Raw genomic sequence first — 23,119 nt, forward strand, 5'->3', positions numbered from 1 at the left:
CTGAGTCTGGAGAGAAGGAAACAGTCTCCCACCTGAAGCTTCCGGCTCCCAGCACAAGGGCTGGTTTGCCGAGAGAGCAGAGCTGGAGCAGAACTCCCTCCAGCCTGGCACCCAGGAGGGCCATGTGGGAACAGGTCCCAGCCCAGCCTGGGGTGGCCTCATCTTCATGTCGTGCACGGAGCCGGCAAACAGATCACCTTTCTTTAACCTGCCACTGAGGAAAGTGCTGCCAGGGCCCTGAAGACCGCCCTAAAAGCTGGCGCTGAGGGGCTGAGCTATAAATAGCCCTGCTGGTCTCCCAAAGCAACAAGCACACAAACCAAAAAAGGCCCATCACCAAAACAAATGTGCTTTCCTGGCCCCCGCCAGGGGAGCTGGCCGCTGCCTTGGGGAGTCTGCTCTCACTTCTCCAGGAAGAAAGAAGTACAGTCCCCTGCACTCTCCACATTTATGGGGGACTCCGACAGAGTCCACGGCAGGGTCCCCTAAACCAAGCCAGGGACTCAGCCAGGCCTCCTCTGCAGGAATTTCAGGCCTCTACATCACACACTCATTCAGTTCACGCTACAGTGATGAATAAGCAGGCTGTTCCACCCTCAGGGAACTTACGGTCTAGGGGTATAATGGTATCAACAAGGACAGTTACAGCTTGCATTTCTCACCTGCTCACCACGCCACATGTAAAATCTGATCTGACCTTCTCTGCATCTTCTCAGGTGAGGACAGCTATTATTCCCACTCTACAGATAAGGAAACTGTGGCTTAGGCAGGTGACATGCCCAGAAAGTGAGGACAGATCTTGAAGCCATATCTGTTCAAGGCCAGAGGCAGAGCTCAAAACCACTGCCCTGTCTTGGGAAAGATGGGGAATTGTGTGATTATGAGTGTCAGTGGAGCCAGTACCCTGGGGAGCCAGGGAGTGCAATCAGGGACCGACATAGGCCTAAGGGGTCTGGAGCTACCTCTCCAATTCCCTCTGTCCCTGCAAAATCCTACTCTTTGGCCACACACCAGTCTCCATCAGTCCCCAAACATCCTGCACTTCCTCACATTGCAGAATTCACTCCTGTGATTCCCTCGGCTGGGAACATCCTTCCCAATTCTCCCCAGTTATCTATATTCTAACCATCCTTCAAGCACCAGCTCAAATAACACTAAGCCTCACAAGTGCTTCCTTGGTCCCCACCCCAACCCCAGGGCCAGCCCCTCCTGCCACCCAGGCTAAGCAAGTGAGCACCTCACTGTGTACCAGGGACTCCCAGGCCAAAGTTCAGCAAGCTTTTTCTGTAAAGGGCAAGGGAGTAAATTTCTTCAGTCTCGCAAGGCATACTGTCTCTGTCCCAACTATTCTCTATTCCTGCAGGGTGAAAGCAACCACAGGTCATTTGTAAATGAACGGGTGTGGCTTTCTTCCAATAAAACTTTATTTACAAAAACAGGCAGCAGCTGGGATTTGGCCAGTAGTTTGCTGACCCCTGTCCTAGGCTAATGCTTCCCAAAGAACACTAATCCTCCAATGTCCTGAGTTCCCAGGTCACACTGGGCTCTCATTTGAGAAAATACTGAACACTAGACTTCCTTAGAGATGTTCAATGCTTAGTAGAATACGAAAGGCTCTGAGAAGTTCTGAAACAAATACATTTGTACAGCTTTATCTAACTCAATGTTTCTCAAATTTATTGAGAAGTGTTCCTCATTGAAATGGAAATTAAAACCACAAGAAATACCACTTCACACCTACTAGGATAGCTATAATCAAAAAGTCAGACAATAACAAATGTTGGTGAAGATGTGGAGAAATGGAACCCTCATATATTACTGGTGGGAATGCAAAATAGTTCAGCCACTTTGGAAAGCAGTTTGGCACTTTCTTAAAAAGTTAAACACAAAACTCAGCAATTTCTCTCTTGAATATAAGCCCAAGAGAATAAACATATGTTCAAACAAAAATGTGTGCACAAATGTTCATGGCAGCATTATTCGTAATAGCCCAAGGTAGAAACAACCCAAATGTCCATCAACTGATGAATGGATACACAAAATATGGTCTACCCATGCAACAGTATTTTATGTAGCTACAAAAGCAATGAAGTACTGATTCATGCTACAACATATATAAACCTTGAAAGTGTTATGCTACATGAAAGAAGCCAATCACGAAAGACCATAAGTTGTATGGTTCCATTTATATGCAATGTCTAAACAAGGCAAATTCACAGAGATAAAAAAAAATAACTGAGTGTTGCTTGGAGATGGGAATGGAGATTAATGGTGAATGGGCAGAGAGCTCTTATTTGGAGGACATAAACGTTCTAAACTTGTATTGTGGTGATGGCTTCACACTTGGTAAATTTACTCAAAACTGTACACTTAAAAGGGGTGCATTTTATGGCATGTAAACTACAATAAACTTTCTAAAAAGTTAAGAAGGAAGGGCTCCCCCTCCCAACCCTGTTTCTGCTTTTCCAAAGCAGTACTTCCTAACATCCTGCAGAACACACACTTGGGAAGATGTGTCAGGTGCTTTTGTGTATGTTATCTTGTACATCATTGTTCAGAGGAAACTCAGGCTCCACAGAAATAGCTACCTTGTCCAAGATCACAAAACCGGTAGGTAGCAGAGCCTGGTCTTGAACCTGTCTCTTGATCCCAAGTTTAATGCCTGCGCTGCCCCTCTGTGGCTGGAGGGTGAGACTGAGGGCAGCAGGAGGGAGTGTGGGGAGGAGAGTGAATCTAAAAGTGGGGACTTTACAGAGGAGCAGGAACTCATGGAAATGCCTCAAAACTTAGGCCTCACAGGGAGAAGTGAACAGAGGTCCTGCAGGTCAGGAGGCAAAGTGCATAAGGGGAAGGTGAGAGACGGAGGAACTGCCGCAGCTGTGAGGAATCCATCAAGGGTTCATAACGCAGCCATTCGCTCTCGCAGAACGTGGATCCCACGTGGTGGGAAGGGACTCCCCCACCCCACGGCTGGGGTCCAGGCCCTCAGATTCCTGCCCCTTACTCCTCCTCCCAGGACTCAAGCAGCTTAAAAATGCTGCCCAGGTCACGGCTGCCCTACAGGTTCTCCACGTGTGTCCGAGGGGAAGCAAATCTGCATTAAGGAGCAGCCGGAAGCTCAGGCAAAGCTGGCCCACCTGTGCCCTGGCCCCTCTGAGGTGGTCTGCATTAAGGATTGCAAGAAGCCACTGTGTGTCGTGGACGGGTGGTGGCCAGGATAGGCATGAGAGCATCAGGAGCAGCCCTGCACAAGGAAGTCGGAGTGGGGAGTGGGGGGTCTGGTCCCAGCCTGGGTGCATCCCACTGGGAGACCACAGGTGGTCACCTGTTTTTGGAATGTCACTTCATCCACCTCAGCTCTAAAATGGAAGTGAGGATGGGGGGGTCTGTGGAAGGGGAATGGATTGTGAGGAGCTACCGCTGACCAGCAACGTCACGCTGTCCACAGCTCACTTCATGCCAACTACACCTTTAAGTGTATTTACACCCATTCTACAGAGGAGGAAACTTGAGCTTCGGCATTACCTGCTCAGGGTCCCAATTCCTAAGTGAAAAGGTCAGGTTGCCCTAGCTCTGGCGCTTCTCCCCCATCCTGCATGTCTTCCGTCTGCCCCTTAGTGAGAAGAGTGCAAAGCACAAGCAAGGGATGTGTGTGTTTGGGTGTGCATGTGCGACCCTGGAGAGTTTTATATACTTCCTCATTGTTTTGTTAAAAACAACCTGGTCGAGTTATTCTGCTCCTTATGGGTCCTGACTCTAAAGCCACTTCCTAAAGAAACCTTCTGAAACTCAGGAAGGACCCAACCCACGGGGCTTACATTGTTGTTGCTGGATGCTGAAGGCTTCTGTGAAGCCATTTCTCATGAGTTCCTTCATCCCTTCCTCCCTTTTCCTATCAAATATATTCCCCATCTGCTGGAAAAAAAAAAAAAAAAAGGAACTTACTTCCAGAGCCTGAGTCCACGGGGCTGCAGAGAGGCGGCACACAGCAGTCCAACTCTGCACCTGGGATAAAGCAGGCAGCTGACCACATTTCACACACAGGAAGAAGCCTGGAATGGCAGAGAGATGCAGATGGCTGGGTTTCAGACCAGCTCAGGCTCTGGCCCACCATGAGAGGCACTTCCGTCAGGTCCCTTAATCTCTCATGCCCTCAGAATCCCCCGTGTGAGATGAGAACTCATATACTGATACCACATCATTTATCCCCTGGGTGGATGGGTTAAATGAGGTCATGTGCTTAGAGGGCCCTGTGCAGGGCCAGGGTATACAGTAGGTGCTTAGTAACCAAATGTGACTTCCTTTTCTCTACTGCACTCATCAGGATGTAGAAAGAACCTCAGACAAAACTCTTGCAGTTCAGTAAGTTACTGCTTCCTGTTCTATACTGTAAGACATCCAATGTGAAAAATACAAATACCTGTCTGGCTAATTTTATACACAAATATGTTTACTGTAATGATCAAGAACTCATAATAACAGGAGACCACAGCTATTCAGTATTTATTAAGCCCAGTTACTACTAGTAGTGCTATAACAACAATTATTCCCATTTTGCAGACAAAGACAGTGAATTGTGGAGAGATTTAAGCAACAAGCCCAAGACTAACAAGTGGAAGCAGCAGGATTCAAATTCTTACTGTTGGCCCCAAAGCCCAGGTCTCTAGGTCCCCATACCACACCACAGCACGGCACTTTTAAATAGCATTTCAACAACCGTGCATACAAGCAGAAGCTTGATCCTCGGCTAAAGGGCCTTCAGTATAGTATTCGGATGGCGTCATCACCAGAAGCATTAACTGGTCCTTCTGGGAAGGTGTTCCAGGCAAGGAGCCATCCCTGGCATTGACGGCTTAGGGCAAATAGACCTTGGGTTCTCCCTTAGGCCTCCACCCCTTACACTTAATTGGCAGTGGGCCAAGGATGGTGGCTCATGCCTGTAATCCCAGCACTTTGGGAGGCCAAAGTGGGTGGATTACCTGAGGTCAGGAGTTTGAGACCAGCCTGGCCAACATGGTGAAACCCTGTCTCTACTAAAAATACGAAAATTAGCTGGGTGTGGTGGCGAGCACCTGTAATCCTGGCTACTTGGGAGGTTGAGGTGGGAGAATTGGTTGAACCCAGGAGGTGGAGGTTGCAGTGAGCTGAGATTGCACCATCGCACTCCAGCCTGGGTGACAAGAGCGAAACTCTGTCTCAAAAAAATAATAATAATAATAATTGGCAATGGAGAAATGTTTCTTGGTGCCTGGCAGATGGGGATCCTGGCTCTTGCTTCAGGGATGGCCGCCAGGGTGGGTCTGGCTGGGGACAAGGGAGTGGAACTGCAGACTTTGGCATGCCCCTCCCTACTTCAGCAGCTTGGAAATCCAAATCCTGTTGTGTGCTGTATTTTCTTGTTTTACTTAAACCTACTTCCTACATTTTCTACAAAAAAGGACACACATCACTTTTGCACTAAAGAAATCAAGTGTTCACTGGAAAACCCGCTTCTATGAAAGGGAACTGACGGAAGAGGAGAATTAAATTTCTGAACCTGGGAACTTGTATGCTTTGACAGACAGGACAAAAAGGAGAGTAACAGGAGTGGTACTAAGAGTACAGGGAAATACTGGCAGGAGGAGACTCAATTGTGAACAGAGTTCTCTCTTAGAGAGCAGGGCTGGGGAGACATATTTATAGGTTATATTTAATCTGACATACAAACATATCCCATTTATATGTCTATTGTGTTTTCATTGCTTACAACAATAATCACCATTTTTAACATCAGTTAAATATTAACAATTAGAATAAGAAGGTCACAACACCCTATGAGAGCAACAAAGTGTTGATCTGGGTTTGCTTTAGTGAATTGGCGAATCTCATGAGAGTGCCGCATGTGGCCCAAGCCCCTACTCAGCACAAGTCTGGTATGTGTCCTCAACGGGACCTCCTCCTGTTCCCCCGAACCCTAATCAAGGATCCCCAGTGCCTCCGTGGTGGTGGGGAGGGGTAACAACAGCCCTCTCCTTGAGAGAAGAGATCCTCTGTGGGGCAGCTGGTGGGTGGGTTTGCGGGGCACCAGGGCTGCTCGGGGCCACTAGGAGCCAAGAGGCTGGCTTTGGGTTCTGGGAAATCCCTCAGCGTTTCCAAAATTATGTTTAGTTAATGGTAAAATTGAATTCTTTTCATCTGCCTGCATTACAGGCATTAGTTCATTTAAAAAATTAAATGAACTAATATCAAGACAAATGACTTGATAACTAAATAAATACATAAAGATTAACAAGGTGGAAGCTTCTACTAGCTTCTTCTCAACATCTGCCTGCAAACTCTCCTTTGTGTTAAAATCTTCCATTCACTGGAAGGAAACAGTAAATGATGAACCATTCAGAAAGCAAGCTTCATTTCACTTTTCAGGGCTAGGTATCTCTATGGGCCTACAGGCGCATATAGGAGAAAGAAAGAACTACTAGTTTCTTCACAATGTATGCCTACAGACTACTGTAAATGGGATTTGTTACACAAATAGGAGGGTTCATTATGACACATAACAGCTTATTCACTAACCCTGTGGCTCCTATTTTTTAAATTATGAAATAATCATGTTCTTAGTTTTAATTGTTTCTAATTTAAATAATACAAAAAAGTACAAAGCAAAAAGTAAGCCTCTCTCCCTATAACCTCACTTACCCCCGAGTCCCACTCCTGGGTAATCTGTTAATAGTTTCTTGTGTGTACTTCCAGATATGGTTTATGGTTATAAAGGCATATACAACACATATATACGATATCATATACAACATTCTACACCTCACCTTTTTCACTTACTGTTAGCTTTTCTGTGTCAACACATTTTCTGCCTCATTCTTTTTTAGCAGTTGTATAATTTAATCAGTATCATATTTAAGAACATTTTACATGTCCTTTTTAACTATCACATACAGTGCTGCTGAGGACATGCTCAGGTTCTGTGTAACTAGTGAGGTCGTATCGCAGAAGAAACTTTCAGAAGTAGGATTTGGGGACAAAACTTATGTGCAGCCCCAGTGCTGCGGGTTATTGCTAAATTGGCTTCTGTTGCTGTTGTTTAGAAAAAAAAAAAACGGGGACTTGAGAGTTCAGGCAGATTAAGAGCTGCCCATCTGCCTGCCTCAGAACAAGTTCACTGAGGACGTGTGAGGTTAGAAGACCTCGCAGCAAGTGGGAGGCTGTGGAGGAATTAATACATCAGAGAGACCATTCTTTTACTCCCTTTAGTGTATTCTATGGCCAAGCATGGCAAGAGTGCTTCCACCCTCTTTCCCAACAGTGCAGGGCACCACCACCCAGCTTCCACCTCCGGAGGAAGGAGCCTTAGGTTGCTGCACCTGGACCACATCCAGGGCCTCCACCCGCAGCCTGGGGAGGCTGCCTTATCCCCAGGCCTGATCGCACAACTCTAGGGATAGAACATTTGGAGGCATCCCAAAGAATCACTGCAAACCCTTTAGAAGGGCACAGAGGCCCTTCATGCTCTTCTCCAGGCTCTTTGACTGCCTTGCCATTCCCCAAACAGCCTCTCACTATGGAGTCACCACCCCCGCTGCTCCCTCGGCCCTGTAGCTCCTGGGACCTCCACATGGCTTGCTCCCTCACTTCTCTCAGTTCCCTGGCTGACATGCTACCTCCTCAGAGAGGCCCTCCCTGACCCTTGGACACTTTCTGCCCCCTAACCCTGCTGACTTTTTCTTCAGGAAACTGATCTCAACTTAATCCAATATTTTCTGCTTATTTGGTTGTTGGTGCTCTCAGCTCCATAAGGATGAGTCTTTGTTTTATTCATGTTGCATTCCAGAAACTACAATGAGACCTGCCATATAGTAGGTGCTCAATAAAGACCTGTAAGTGCATAGATGCTCTGGCCCCTGCCTGCTCTTAAAGTAAAGTAAGTAAAGTCTCCCCTTAGCCCCTAGGATCTAAATGCAGTAGCATTGTGGGTAAATGCAACACACAAGTTCAGGTATCTGTGCTCTTGCTTTTTTTATTCTCTCCACCTGGTATGTCATTTACTCACTCCATGGCCAACTGCATGAACTTCTATTCATCCTTCAAAACCCAGCTAAAGTATCACCAACTCCATGTAGCCTTCCCCAAAGTCCAGGTATCCAGGGTTCCCCAGCCTCACTCTGCAAGCATCCTACAGATATATCTGTTACCTCGTAATTCAAAAACTCTTTTTTTTTTTCCTACTTCCCAGCTTCCCCTCCTGGGCTGTGTGCTTCTTCAGGGAGAGCCAGTGTCCTCCTCATCTTTCTGGCTACTTATAAGATGCAGAGCACCCAGTATTTACTAAGAAAAATGTCAAAAGAACAATTAAGTGAAGAAAAAATGCACTAAGAAAGCTCACCATGCCTACTGTGAGGGGAAAACAAGGCCTTGCTTGATAAGCCTTCTCTAAAGAATCTTAAAAAGAATCCACATAGACCTGCAGAGATCTGGATAAAGTCTCCTGTGTAAAAACAGCTACTATTTATTAGCACTTATCACATGCTAGGAGCTTGGTAAGCATCATCTCATTCCATGCTCTTGACAAGCCTAAGGGGTGGGTATGTTTACCATACATCATCCTATTTTCAGAGGAGCAGATAGAGGCTCTATAGGGTGCCCAGGGTCACACACACTTGACAGGAGGAAGGGGCAGCTGCTTAAACTGGGCTCTAGAACTTGCTGCTAAAATCTACACTTTAGCCATGGGGTGATGGGTTGGAGGTACGGTGAGGCCAGGTAATCCAAAGTACCAGAACTAGATGTTGCTACACAGCATGCAGTGCTGACCTAGGAAAGGGTCCAAAGGGCACTTCCGATGCTGAATCAGGAGGCATGAAGGCTACTGTAGGCAAACAGACCAACTGTGCACAGACCTTGGCAGCTTGGGCCCAACCATGACTCTGTACCTGTAGAGATGAGGCTGGAAGGGACCCTGTGCCTCCAGTAGCCAGAACTAACACAGGCACCCCACTTATGACCCATCAAAGTTTTCAGAATGTGTTATCTCATTTAATCCTCACAGCAGCCTGGAGAGGTTGGTAAGGCAAGGAACAGGGTTAACCCCATTTCACATATGGGAGAACCAATGGCAAAAAATCTTCTTACACATTAAAACCTTTCCAAAGAGCTTAAGATGGGCTGGGCTTCCTACAGGAGAAGTCTTATTCAATTCTCATCTCAGCCGTGCAGGTGGGTGTTCAGGTGGGTGTTATCATTTCCAATTTACAGATGTGGACACTGAGCTCCAAGGGGTAAGAAATATTCATTCATTCATTCACTCTTCCATTCATTCATTTCAACAAATATTTATTGAGCACCTAGAATGTGCTGGCAAGACAATAATGAACAGAACAGACATCGTCCTTGCCAGCATGGAACTTAAATTCTGATGGAGAAAGAGAGAATAATCAAATAAATATACAAGGATTTCAGATAAGAACTATTAAGAAAGAGTGATGGGGCATTAAGAAAGAGTGATGGGGTTGAGAGGGACTGGGGTATGGGTTCCATGGGCATGGTCAAGGAGGGCTCCCCATATGACATTGACATTTGAATTAAGACTCAATGATAAGAAGGAGCCAGACACACAGGATCTGGTGAGAAATCTTCTGGCAAAAGCAAAAGCCAAGAGACTGACCCTGGGACAAGGCCCGTACATCTGAAGGACAGAAAGAAGGCCAGTGTGGAGGAGGGTAATGTGCAGAGGGGAAGATAGGCCTGGGAAAGAGGCAAGGAGTCACCCCAGTCCCACAGAAAGAACCAACCTTCACTCTAGTTCCTCTGATCCCAAATCTCCTGTCCAAAGAAAATTAATTAAAACATTCACGTGACTCAAAAATAAACACTAAAAACGAAACTCCTCCAGTGAAGATAAATCAGAAAAACAAGGCCTCATCCTTCCGAATAAATAGAACTGAATACCCTTAGAGCTTAATTTGGGCCCAGCACACAATATGTGCTCAACATGTGCTTGTTGAAGGGACGCCGCGCAAAAACAATTTTGATTGTATACATAGCAAGAATGGAGTTGCTCCCCAAACCCTGGACTAATGGGACTTGTGGGCTTGAGAAAGGGAAGTGAAGATGAATCAATGTCCATCTGATGCCACAATATTGGTTATGCACTTAATAGCATTCAATCCCACCAGAGGGTACAGGCTCAAAATTTAGAACTGCAGACATATTTAGATAAATGCACGGATGCCAGATGCATAATGGGTTACTAAGGGAAACGAGGATGGCCTAATTTCGAAGTCTGACATTAGGAAGACAAGCAGCCCTGGCCCTGTAGGACCCCCATAAGAGTCAGAATCCAGGACTGATGTAGGGCCTGAACTTCTCTCGTGGGCTAAGCCAGCAATTTTAATTACATCTGAAAAGGGAATTGACACTTCAAGATGGGGAGTGGGCAGGCCAGGTACCCATGACCAAGGCAAAGCCATGGCCAGATGCAGGCAGAGAAGTAGTGCCTTGTAGATGATTTTAAGGTAATCTGTGGGCTTGTCACACCTCTGCTTCTAGAGACCGGAACCTCATCTTCCATCTTTGCTTCCCCTAAATAAGATACCATGTTTTTTTTATGTGTACCAGGAGCTCAGATGTTTGTCAAATGAATGAACTATAATAGCAGACAGCCTAGGCAGTCTACTTTGACTGAGCAATGTGGCCCTGACTGAAATCCCTGGAGTTGGAGGCAGTGTGAAAAGGACAACAGGAGCCCATCAAACCAGCCACACAAGGAAACAACAAAGAGAGGTGAAGAAATGTGTTTGAGGAAGCTTGATCCAATACTCGAAGAGTGCTGTCACACAGAAAAGGAATTAGGTATGCTCTACCAAAGCCCCAGAAATCAACTTTTGGCTGAATTTAAGGAAGAACTTATTCCTAGCAAAATGTTTCCCAGACTGCATTTAGTGGAATGCTAGCATTCAGGGGGTGAAGTACACTGGGGCAGGGGCAGAGAGAGGGAAGGGATTCTAATTTATTCCATGGGAAAATAAGTTTGGAAATTTGGGTTCAGCAAAGGTAAATGGATATTCTTACTGAAGGACATAGCTTTCATCCATTCTCAAACTTATGTGGCTCACAAGCTTTTCATAGGATAATATGAACATCTCACACAATCTCTATATTCCAATCTCAGCTCAGGGGCAAAGAGGAATTACAGGTGTCTGACAAAAGCATAATTGTATGAAGGGGTGTGTGTCCCACTAGTATTTGAGTACTTTTAGGATACAGGATTCAACACCACATGGATGATACAGACAGAGATGCAATCTGAATAGAAAACTAGAACCATGGGTTCATTTGCCCAGGAACTTTCATCTTGAGTAACCAAGTAGCTGGCAAGATGGTCTATACTGATGAGGATGCACACAAACTGCCCTTGCCTGCCCTTGGTGTCCAAATGAATGGATAATATGGATATTGCAAAGGGATCCTGGAATTAATCAATGCTGTTGGGTGAAAGGCTTAATGACAGCAGGTGTTCTTGCCAGAGCCCACTTTGACTCTTCTCATATAGTATTTCCTAGGACATATTGCCTGCCTGTCTGCCTTCTTCATCCATCCATCTAGTTTATAAATATTAACTGAGGGCCTTCCATAGCCTGGCAATGATGAGTAAAACCAGACAAGTTTCTGCTTCATGACTGCCTATTGGGGAATACAGACAATGAACAAATACATTATACAAATGATGATTTAATTAAGGTTTTCCATATATGTTACAAAGGAAATGAATGGTACAAAAACAACAGTAACTAACACAGAGACCTTGTCCATTCTGGAGTTTCAGAGTGAATTCTCTAAAGGAGCACAGAAACTGTTCTGCAGACCCCTAAATGTGCAGGTCCAATACAAGTCTCTGACATTCTTCCAGGAAACCTCAGCCCAATGAGATTGGGAAAGACCACACAGGCCCACCCAGCACAGAAGTCTCCTTTCAAGCACATATCTAACGGATGCTCTATTTGAGACTAAGATTCAGTAGGCCTGGGGTAGGTAACCAGGTGATTAAAATGTTGCTACTCTGTAGACCACATTTAAGTACCACTACTCTAAAAGGCACTTTGAAAGACATAAACAAATGGAGAACTAGCTATACCATGTCCATAGACAGAGAGGTTCAATCATAAAGATGTCAAATTTTCTCAAACTAACCTATGAATTCAATAGACTTTTAATCAAAATTCCCAGTTATTTTTTTATTGCTATTCTTGTTTAATTCAACAAATTGATTCTGAAATTCATTTAGAAGACTAAAACAATTTTGGAAAAGAACAAAGTGAGAGACTTGCCTTACAGGCTCAAGGCTTACAATAAAACTATAGGTGTGGTATGGGCACAGAGATAGACAAAGAGACCAATGGAACAGAACAGAGAGCCCAAACACAGACTTGTGCTTAAAGGAAATTATGTATAGAAGATGGCATTACAAATCAGAAAAGAATGAATGATCAGTAAGTCCTGCTGGGAAAATAGGTTATTTATATATTAAAACCTGGATTTTTACCTAATACAACATTAAAAACATAAAATTCCAGATGGATTATATTCCTAAATGTGAAAAAAAAAACCTGTAAATCTCTTAGAAGAAAATATGGAAAATTTTTTCAACTTTGGGGTAGGGAAATATATCTTAAATAAGACACAAACTGTGCAAACCCAAAAGAAAAATCGACAAATTCGACTTCAATAAAATGGAAACTTCTGTACACCATAAATAAGAAAGAAAAGCCACACACTGGGAAAAGATAATATCTAGAATGTATCAACAATTTCTATCTGTAAGAAAAGACAAACAATCCAAATAGAAAAGAATGTAAACCTTAAGTTCACAGGTACAGAAATCAAATCGCAAAAAACAGACAAAACAAAACATGAGAAGGTGCTTAACCTCACAAGTAATTAGAGAAATGTGAATTTAAAATAGTAAGATATCATTTAATGCCCATTACACTGGCAAAACAAAAACTGAACAGACCAAGTGCTGTCCAAAATGTGAAGCTGCAGAAATTCTCACAAACTCTTGTTTGGAGTGTAAATTAGATTAATTTTTTTTTTTTTTTTTTTTTTTTGAGACAGAGTCTCACTCCGTCACCCGGGCTGGAGTGCAGTGGTGCAATCTCGGCTCACTGCAACTTTCGCCTTCCAGGTTCAAGTGATTCTCCTGCTTCAACCTCCTGAGTAGATGAGATTACAGGCATGAACCACCACCCAGCTAATTTTTGTATTTTTAGTAAAGACAGGGTTTCACCATGTTGGCCAGGCTGGTCTCAAACTCCTGACCTCAGGTGATCCGCCCACCTCAGCCTCCCAAAGTGCTGGGATTACAGGTGTGAGCCACCATGCCTGGCCTAGATTAATTTCTTTCTAAAGCAATTTTATGTTATATGATAACACTGACAATGCATGTATGCTACAACCCAGCAATTCCACTCGAGGAAGCACAGACTAGACATTCACTCAGTGTGCTTAATAATAGTGAGAAATGGGCAACAGTCTAAATGCCCATCAAGAGGACCTGGATAAATACAACATAGGCCATTCATACAATGAAATACTCTGGTAGAAAAATGAAAGAACCAAAGCTACATGTACCAATATGGATACATCTAAGAACCAATATTGAGCAAAGAAATAAAGTTGTTATAAAAAATGTAAATAATGGATGCTAGTAACACAAATTTGAAAAATATGCAAGAAAGACCTAGGTGCTATTTGGGGCATATATATATGAAAAGTATAAAGATTTATATGAGAGTGGTAAATCTAAATTCAGCATAATGACCTCTAGAGAAGGCAGGAGACGAATGGTATCTGGGAAAAGAATAAAAATCACTCATAAACCACTGCCCCACCACACACACATATACTACTATTAATCACCATCAGAGTAAGGGAGGCTTCTTCAGTGAAGCCAGGCCTTTTTAGATTGCAAAGCTTCAGAAAGCATTTAGTCCAGCCTTTGACCCATACAGGAAACTTCTCTCCAATACCTGGGGCAAGGGATCCTTCTACCTTTATAACAAACTTGCAAGTCAGGGCCACTGTGTATGGTTATACAAGTCGTGCACCACACAATTCTGGAATGTATATTTCATAAGGTAAATTATGGCCCCTTGGGTTGTTCAGTGTGCAATATACACAACCACACTTAGCAGCCCTGTAAGGGTCACAGATCCTTTGGAACTCTGATAAAACTATGCCAATTTCTGGGAAAATGCCCATCCACACAAGTACTACTTACAATTTCAGTGGATTCAGACACACCCCCAACAATGATTGGCAACCCTATACTGGTCATCTTCCAGGGATGGGTGCTCGCAACCTTCTGAAGTACTTCCAGACAATGCTATGCTGTGAGACCAAGTTCTTCCCTACACACATTTGAAACCTGCCTCTTTATAATCTCTATCCATTAAAGTTGATCTCCTTCTTTTCCATATGACACTTTAGCTACTGAAAGAAAGCAAACCCATCCCCCCTAGAGACTTATGCTTTCCAGGCTAAATACACTCTTGACTTAGCTTATTGCAAACAGGCTGCATCTCCTCTTTTGCTCAAAATGAATTTTTAAACTGTCTATCCTTTCACCAAGCACTTCCTGCCCTAATAACCCACTATGCATGCTGACATGTTATCAAAGAACAAGAAAACATTTCTCTCAGCTGCCCCTTTGGGAAACCTCTGAAGATCTGCACTCTTGCTTCCGAAGCCGTTGAATGCTCACAGAAGCCAGGAAGTGCCAGGCTGGAAGAAGGATCAGGCTTTTTCCAGGAATAGGGGCAAGACCAACTGAGCAGAACCAGGACAGAGCCCCCACAGGCCAAGGGAGACAAGTTCTTCTCCACTTACTCCCAAAACTCCATGACAGGGGAGGTGGCATTCTGCAGAGACACATGGCTGTAGTTGCTCACATTCAGTTTCTGGAACTCCACACAATTCTCTACAGTGGAAACAAGACAAGAAATAGAAGAAAATTAACCTCCATGAAAGCTGAATCCTGAAAAACATTCAGAGCTGATGTGCAACTAGGCATTTTCATCTAGCCACTCCAAGTAAACATGCGTCAAGGGGCATTGGGGAAAATCAATACTTTACAGTTAAGAGGCTTGCACTGATTAGAACAGGAGGAAAGGTTTATGGGGCAGGGAGCCTTCTCTCTCCCATTCCTAACCAACACTCCCTATCAAACTGTCTCCTATACCCTTGTTCCAAAATCTTCTTTTATTTTTTCCGCTTCCCTGCCTAAGGCCCATCAGTAGTATTTATCTGTCTGGCTGAAGGGCTGTAGTGGAATAGAGGGACTAAAGGAATGGATCGTCCATGGTGACCTTGGGGCAGTAATGCAGCTGAGACTCAGTTTTACTTTATGTGAAAAGGGGCTAATGCCACAGCTGTCTCATCAAGACGTGATGATTGGAGGAAATGGTGTGAGCCAACATATGTCAAGAATCCTTGGTTTCTTCATCATTCCCTCACTCGATCCAGTCAATCAGAAAGGACTTACGGAATGCCTCCTCATTTCACAAAATATGATGTCCCAGGGAGATTTAATCTCAAGTAAAAGCAACCTAGTGTTCATCCTTCAAGGCCCAGTGCCCCTGGGCCTTAACCCCATCTCCAGGGGGCCTTCCCCAACCTCCCTCCCCTGAAATCTAAGAAAGCAAGAATTCAAAGGCCCTCCAAGCAGTCACCTTCTCCAACTCCTTTTATTTTGAGGAATAAGAATCTAAGGTTCAGAAACAGTCAAGGGACCCCCACCTATACCCTCTTCCTCCTCTATAAAGTCACTGGCCAGCGTGGATAGAACTGTAATAAACTCCAGCCAGGGCTCCATCTACTTTGCCACGGGTATTGCCCAGAAAAGTCCACCACCATGGGACCCATGTCCCTCTGTTTAGAGACACCTGGGGCACCAGACCATGAGCTCCCCGAGGGCAAGGCCTCCTGTATCCATTCACCTCAGAGGCCCCTGCACCCCGCACCATGGCCAACATGGAGCAGGAGCCTGGCTGGCTTCACTCTTGCCTGTCTTCCATCTCACATATGTATGAATGCTCCAAACCCATCTGTAATCTCTGCAGGCAGGAATCACCTCCTACGTGTGATGTTTCACACATTGCAAGTGTTCACACACCTTTAGAGAAAGGGGATTGCAAACCAGTTGAAGAAAGAGGTTTGCAGTCCACTGGGGAAAATCCAGATTGTCTGCCTGCTTCTTGCTCCTCTTGGCAAGTGCTAAGTATGTTCTGAAAGGAGGTGGTCTAGGGGTCCCCAGTCAGGCTTGAGAGGAGCCTGGAAACCTGAAATTGTCAGCAAGATTTCTGAATGTGTCCTGTGCCTTTTTCTGGAGAGAGGAGACCTTGACTTTTATCGGATTCCCTAAAATAGGATTTCTCAATTATTTTTTCATCCTAGAGTTAAAAAAAAAATTTCTTGGACACCCAAGTTGAACAGTTATTTTTATTAAAATATTTAACCATGTACAAATAAACAATGAGTTATAAAGTTTTTGTGATTATAGTATTCATACAATTATAAAAGTCAAATTAAATTTATAAATTAAATACCAACTATACTACAGAACCAACACAATTTAAAGTGATAACAGAAAATGGATGCATAGGATAATGCTATTTGGTAAAATTATATTGCTTTCCCAACAGAAAAATGAAACTGACATGTAAGAAGCAGAATCTGTTGAGTTTAGGTGGTTTATTCCTCCGTGCACTATTTGAGATTTGATTACACCATTTTCCTCTGGTTACACTTCTGCAAAACCTTCATTCCTATGGTGTGTTGCATTCTCAACTGGACTTCACTGAGTACTAATGCTCTATTTATGAATCAAATCTTTCTGGTTTTTTTCCCTTGGCCATTATCATTCTATTTGCCATGAATGCATCTTAAATTATAAACATGCATAAAGTCAGCCACTGGAATCTCCTGACTGTCCTCAGTTATAAGGTGTTTGCTCAGACCATCCAGAACATGCGCATATTTTTAGAGTATCCTCAAAATAAGTACACACAATTAAATTATCCTAGAGGACTCACAGGCCTCCAAGAAAATGTCCTTGAATTTTAGTTTGATAAGCATTTCTATGAGTTCCCTGGCCAAAGGGAGGTTAAAAACTAGGGCCCTAAAGAGAGAAACAGCAAAAGCTCCACAAAATGCAACAGCCAGGGGTTGGTGGAGTGGGGGAGTAGGGCAGAGTCAGGCATCACATAGGGCTAGAAGCCAGACTGCAGCATCTCCTAGGTCTACCACCTGCTGTTCCTTCTACTGGTCACCAACATCCTACCCAATCTTACTGGATCTCAGCCCTCATGATGGCAGGCCACTTCCAGACCCAATCTAACCACAGGTTACCATATAGATGGTGAATAGGTCAAAGTGTATGCGCCAGTTCCAGTCAAAAGGCAGCAGCTCTCTGGAGCACTATTAGAGAAGGGTTCTAAGGCCAAGACTAGACCGAGAAGGAAAGAGTGCTACAATTGATTAGTGATGTCTTCTGTGAGCATGGCCAGCTTAGACAGGGATTGGGCAGGGATATGCCTTCCTTGGATTATAAAACTCAGTGCTAATAGGAGGATATATGGAAAAACAAACAATACATCAGAATCAAAAATAATCTAAAAGATTATCCATTCCAGCAGGAGTGGGGTTGGGGCTAAATTCAAATGTCAGCTGGGTTGGATTGATAAAGTAAATGAATAAAGTGAGCTGGGTGGGGTTTGTGCTAACTCAAGGACGGATGAGTCATTGAAGGCAAAAGCCACCTCTTGGCTGCAGCCACTTCTGTCAAGCAGGAAGATGGGTCTGGTGTCACCAGATCGTTAAAGTTTTTAAGATAGGCTGGAAACCAGAATTTTTCACGTGAAGTCTTCCAATTTTTTAATTTTGGCAACCAAATCTATTTTTTAAGTCTGCCATTCACTGATCTAAAGCCTGGTTGGCCTGTAGGTCCTCTGTCTGCAGCCCTTGATCTGGTCTAACCTGTTTTACAGGGGAAAATTTGACACTAGAGTCAAGACTAGTATTGGAGCCCTAGTCCCCTGAGTCTAAGTCTAGTGCTCTTCCCCATCCTGCCCCCAAAGGGCTCAGTCTCTGCATTTGACAAACAGAGGACAGAACATCTCCATTCTCCTAACCATGCCAGTCTCTGGGCCAATGCTCAGCTCAGGCTTTAGGGCTGCAACTCACAGAACGTACCAGAACAGGTACAGAGCTGACCCCAGTTTCAGCAAGACTACCCTAGAAAACTGGACTCATGACGAGAGGCCAGGGACCAGGACTGGCCTGAAGGGCATGAACAAACCCCAATCCCAGATCACCCAGCAGGACCAGCAGAGAGACCTCCGTAGGGCCATACCTGTGTTCCACTCATGCCCACAGGTAGCCCAGGGTAGCTCAGTAGTGAAGCAGTTGCTCAGGTAAAAAATGGCCCATGCCAGGATGATGATGTAGTACACATTCAGATGGGCCTCAATCACCTGCGTTGCATAGCCAATGCCTGAAAGGACAAAAGAAAGGAAGGAATTTGAGTCTATCTTTTCAAAACAATCTGCCTTTGCAGTTGACATTCCCTGGGCACAATTTTATTTTCTCATTAACTCAACACATACCTTCAAATAAAGGGCAAACTTTCCTCCAACATGTAATGCCACCTTCACTTGTGAACTGCCCCAGAGCTGTCTCCAGGAAAAAAACAGGAATTCCACAGCAAATAAAAAACACCACGTAGGGAATCAGGAATGCCCCTGTAAGGATGCAAAGGAATGAAATGAAAACTGTCCCTGCTGTTTCATACTTGGCTCAAGAACTCTTCAATAAACACCTACTACAGGCCAGACATGATGTTCTTTGAACTTGAGTTCAAGTTCTCATTATGAAGACCAGAGTCAGAAAACAGTGCTAGGTTTGTGTAAGTCTACCTCACATCTCCAAGCCTCAACTTCTCCATCTGTAAAATGGAGCTTTAGTTTTTAATATCTGCACTGCTTCCCTCATAGAATTGTAATGCAGCTAAGATGATAATGTAAAAGAAATTGTTTCACTGGCTCATTTAAAAAAATTTGTTACATTTCATCCTCCAGCATGGGTCAAATTCATTCCCTCCCTGAATGTTGCACCCTTTTTCATTTTAAAGTGACCTCAACAGACCAGGTGAGGGGCACCCCTTCCTCTTACTTTGGAAGTGATTTGCAAACAATCTTTGTCATAAAGAAGAGCATTCTCAGGGAATTATACAAGGAACAATTTTAAGCCTTAAAGAATTAAGTACCCCTACACATGAGGCCCAGGTGTGGTGTCAACTTGCAAGGAGTTTGCAACAAGAATCTATCTAGCAAAGGCTGGCTTTGAATTGGTCCAGGAAAAGACCACCCTAAGCATTAGTGTTCCTATCTTGAAACACAATACCCATTGCCTGGGCCTTTCTGTGAAAAAAATTAAATAACTGAGGTGAGCATGAACTATTACACCCAAAATGGGGATTTTTCCAAATCCCTCATTCTGTCCCTCCTGTCTAATAACAAAGCATGAAAACACATGCTATTTGCCACCATCTGATCTCACAAATGAAGGTTTTAACTGAAAGTGCTTTTTGCCAAATGAAGTCTCCTTAACTGCAAGGGTTAATAGCAGGACCTTATCTATCAGGGTTTGAAAGGGTCTTAGCTTTTCTGGGCAAGCAGCTAATTTAAAGTTTCATATTGGGAAAGAAATACTTTAAACTATTGTTGGGATCTATAAGGAGGGCAGTAAGGATGTTTTTAAAAAGGTAAACAGTTGAGAAGCAGATATCCCAACTACATTAGAAAGCAAAAAGTGTGGAAAAGGAGATAAGAGGATCTGTTTACTGAATCGAAATCTAAGTGATTAAAATTAGCTGCAGCAGGTCCCCTAACATGCTGTTATTTACCTATGAAACCTCTAGAATTTAATGTATGACACTTTCAGAAAGCCTTTTGACCTGTGTATTCACAAAGCTACTAATCCTTAGGATAATAAACTCAGTCAAACCAGGAGATCTATGAATCTCAAGGAAATTCTTGGCAAGTCAGAAAAAAAAAACAAAAAACAACAATGACTTATTTTAAAAACTTTACTCACTACAACCTTTTTTTTAAAAAAAAAAATCTGTGACAGAATTTGTAATTAACCCAATTTACTGTGTTTTCTGCTTTTAGGAATGCTTTTTGTTTAGGCACAACAATTTCCTGTATGGAAAAAAAAGATGTTAAAACAATTTGTGCCTGGGGACTACCCTAGGTGTGCACAGGTTTCCAAGTGGACGCAGCTTACAAACGCTGTATCTGCAAAGAGAGGCGGGATTCACAGCCAAGAGCACAGGGCACGTTGGGAGTCTCCAAGTCCACTCCCTCTCTCTCCCTTGCCAAGCCACCAACACCGGCGGCCACTTCATTACCAGTGCAGAGCAGGCTTGGAGCAGCCTGTGCCTTCAGGATGAATGTCCCCAAAGAAAGGGCCTGGGCCAAGCAGTACCCTTCTCCCTCTCCCGGCAGCTGCTCGCACAGGAAGTCCTGCTCTGCACAGACTCACAGCCCGGTCCCTGCCAGCCAGCTTCTGAGCCACCTTCGCTGGGGTTTGGGAATTTGCTGGAGGGGCAGGAGCACAGCAAAGAGAAGAGAGAATATACAGATACAGGCTCTTCCTTCGAGAAACTGTGCCACCGAAGGAGGTTTTATAAGATCCCTTGCCATGGATCAGCCCAGCTGACCTGCTGATATGACAGGAGGGGGTCCTGAAGGCTGGAGCCCCTTCCCTGAGCTGGGAGAGTTACGGATTCGCTGCTGCATCTTTTGCCAAACTGACTTTGAGAGGCTGTCACTAGAAAGGACTCTCTCATCACTGTCCTTTCCCTCGCCCCTTCTACATCTCTATGCAGAGCATCAACATTAAACCAGTGTTGCTGTTTGTCGTGGGTGACTCTCAGACCCGTAAAATAAACTGTTCGTTGTCAATTCTTCCACCAGAGGGGCTCCAAATATTGGCCCTAGAAATAGGCTTAAGAGCAGACGAAAGACTAGGCAGGAAACCATAGAGCAATGCCTCGCCTAAAAGTTCTCCCTGCTGTGAGTCCAGTCCCAGTTTAAAACAAGGCCTTTGACATCGGAATCTCATCTTTATTTTTGGTCGAGTGAGACTTCTCTGACCCTCAGTGTCCTCACCTGCAAAATGGGTAGACCCCTGCCTACGAAAGTGACTGAGAGGATGAGATGAGATGATATGGTCAAAGGTGCTCGGCACTTCAGTAAGCGCGCAAAAACTGAGACCACTTTGATCATCAGGAATCCCTTCCCTACAGGCCGTTTTCCCAGTTAGGAAAGCTGAGGCTCCAAGGGGCCAAGTGCCTGAAACACCAGGGCGCCTACCCAAAGCAAGTGCTCCTTGGCCTCGGTCTGCATCTCATGCTGGGGACAGAACGCGGGCAAGTCCCCGCGCTGGCAGGTGGAACCCTCAGGTGCGAATTGGCACGTGCGCGTGCGCACTGGCACAGGTGGGCCGCACTCCGGGGCGAGCTCACACGCCAGGTGCCTGGAGTCGAGGTTCTCCGCTCGGGTTCCGCTCCACGCAGGCGCGGGAGGGGGTCTCGCGCTCGCCCCTGGCTCCCCGCCCCCACCGAGCGGGTGGCGCCCCCTCCCCTTCTCCTCACTATCACCTCACCTCCTCCGTTCTTGTAGCACAGGTAGGGGAAGCGCCACACGTTGCCCAGCCCAATGATCTCCCCGGCCACGCTCAGCACGAACTCCACCTTGTTGTTCCAGTGGCCGCGCTCGTGGACCGCCTTGTCGCGCTTGTCGCGCGGGTCGCGCGCGGGCGCCGCGCCCCCGCTGCTGCAGCCGCCACCTGGCGCCTCGGACTCCCGCGCCTCCTCAGCAGCCTTCCCATTGCCCAGGGGTAGCGCCTTCTCCGCCGTCATGGCCGCGCTGGCTGCCTCGTGCGCCGGCCCGGCTCTGCGCCGCCGCCCCGGGCGGGCTGGCTTTTCAGGAGGCGCGAGCGGGCGGGAGGGGGAGGCAGGGGGTGGAGCTGAGGGACCGGGCCAGGCCAGCGCGGAGACTGGGACTGGGACGCGGCGCGGAGGCCCGGCCCGCAGGGCGCCCACGCCACCCCAGCCCGGCTGGGCCCGGGAGCCCGCGAGCACCTTGGGCGCGCCGAGCCCCTGCAGCGCCCGTCCTTCCCGCAGCCCTACCCACTGGCCTGCTGGGACAAGAGTGGAAGCGCCCATTCAGGCCTAGGCTGGCTCCACTCACCAAACCCCAAAGTTCTACCACTGTCCATAACCTTCAAACGCTTGGGCCTCGGTCTCCTGTCTCTAATAAGAGGAATGGGCTCTAGACCAGACTTCGCCAACTTGAACTTACACACGAGACACCTGCGGGTCTTGTTTAAACTACACATCACGGTCTAGTAGGTTGCAGTAGGCTGAAGAGCCTGCGTGTCTGACTAGCTCCCCAGTGACGCTGATATGTCTGGTCCAGGGACCACACCTTGAGGAAAAGGGAGTAAATGAATTCGTGGCTTCTTCCCAGCCCTAGACACCCTGCAGGTCTTGTTCATACTGGTGTCCGCAGCTCTCAACATAGTCAGGACCGTGTGGCAGTTAAGTGCTTGCGTCTGGAAACAGGTGAATCTAAGTTGTGTGATTTTGGCCAGTCATCTGATCCCTCTGTGCCTCAGTTTCCTGATCTCCAAAAGGTAATATCAGTAGTATCTTGTAGGTTTTAATGTAGGGGATGGATTTTTAGGTAAAAGGTTATTAAGAAATGCTTATAAAGGTCTTGATACCTTGTAAGTGCCCAATGAACATTACCCATTGTTAGTATTATACAATGTGTAGACATACATTTGTCCATCTTCTTGTATAATTTTTGTCTCCTCACTTAGTTGTAAGGATGATATACACTGCCCTGTTCATTATAATAGCCATATAACCTAGCACAAGACTTGGTGCATAGTATGTGCTCAATAAATATTTGTGGCCAGAGAGGAAGGGAGGAAGGAAGGAAGAGGAAAAGGGGAAGAAGGAAAGACTGTTAAGCTGCTGGGGGCCACAGAGATGAACACTTCCACC

General features: G+C 45.4%; 1 protein-coding gene across 2 annotated transcripts in view; it reads right to left on the reverse strand.

Annotated features, from left to right (window-relative positions):
* The window catches only part of SLC6A11 (solute carrier family 6 member 11), a 124,375-nt gene extending 102,356 nt beyond the window's left edge, over nucleotides 1–22,019 (reverse strand). The window contains exons 1-4 of one of the 2 annotated variants that reach the window (XM_002813433.5): nucleotides 21,712–22,019; nucleotides 18,648–18,782; nucleotides 18,395–18,535; nucleotides 14,872–14,962 (exon numbers count right to left, since the gene is read on the reverse strand). In XM_002813433.5, coding sequence (XP_002813479.3) covers nucleotides 14,872–14,962; nucleotides 18,395–18,535; nucleotides 18,648–18,782; nucleotides 21,712–21,967 — 623 coding nt within the window. In that variant the 5' untranslated portion in view covers nucleotides 21,968–22,019. The remainder of the gene's footprint in view (nucleotides 1–14,871; nucleotides 14,963–18,394; nucleotides 18,536–18,647; nucleotides 18,783–21,711) is intronic. The other variant, XM_009238698.4, reaches the window with a different exon arrangement.
* Between the last annotated feature and the right edge of the window lie 1,100 nt (nucleotides 22,020–23,119).

This window comes from Pongo abelii, chromosome 2, assembly GCF_028885655.2.
Source record: "Pongo abelii isolate AG06213 chromosome 2, NHGRI_mPonAbe1-v2.0_pri, whole genome shotgun sequence".
In the NCBI taxonomy this organism is placed as follows: domain Eukaryota; kingdom Metazoa; phylum Chordata; class Mammalia; order Primates; family Hominidae; genus Pongo; species Pongo abelii.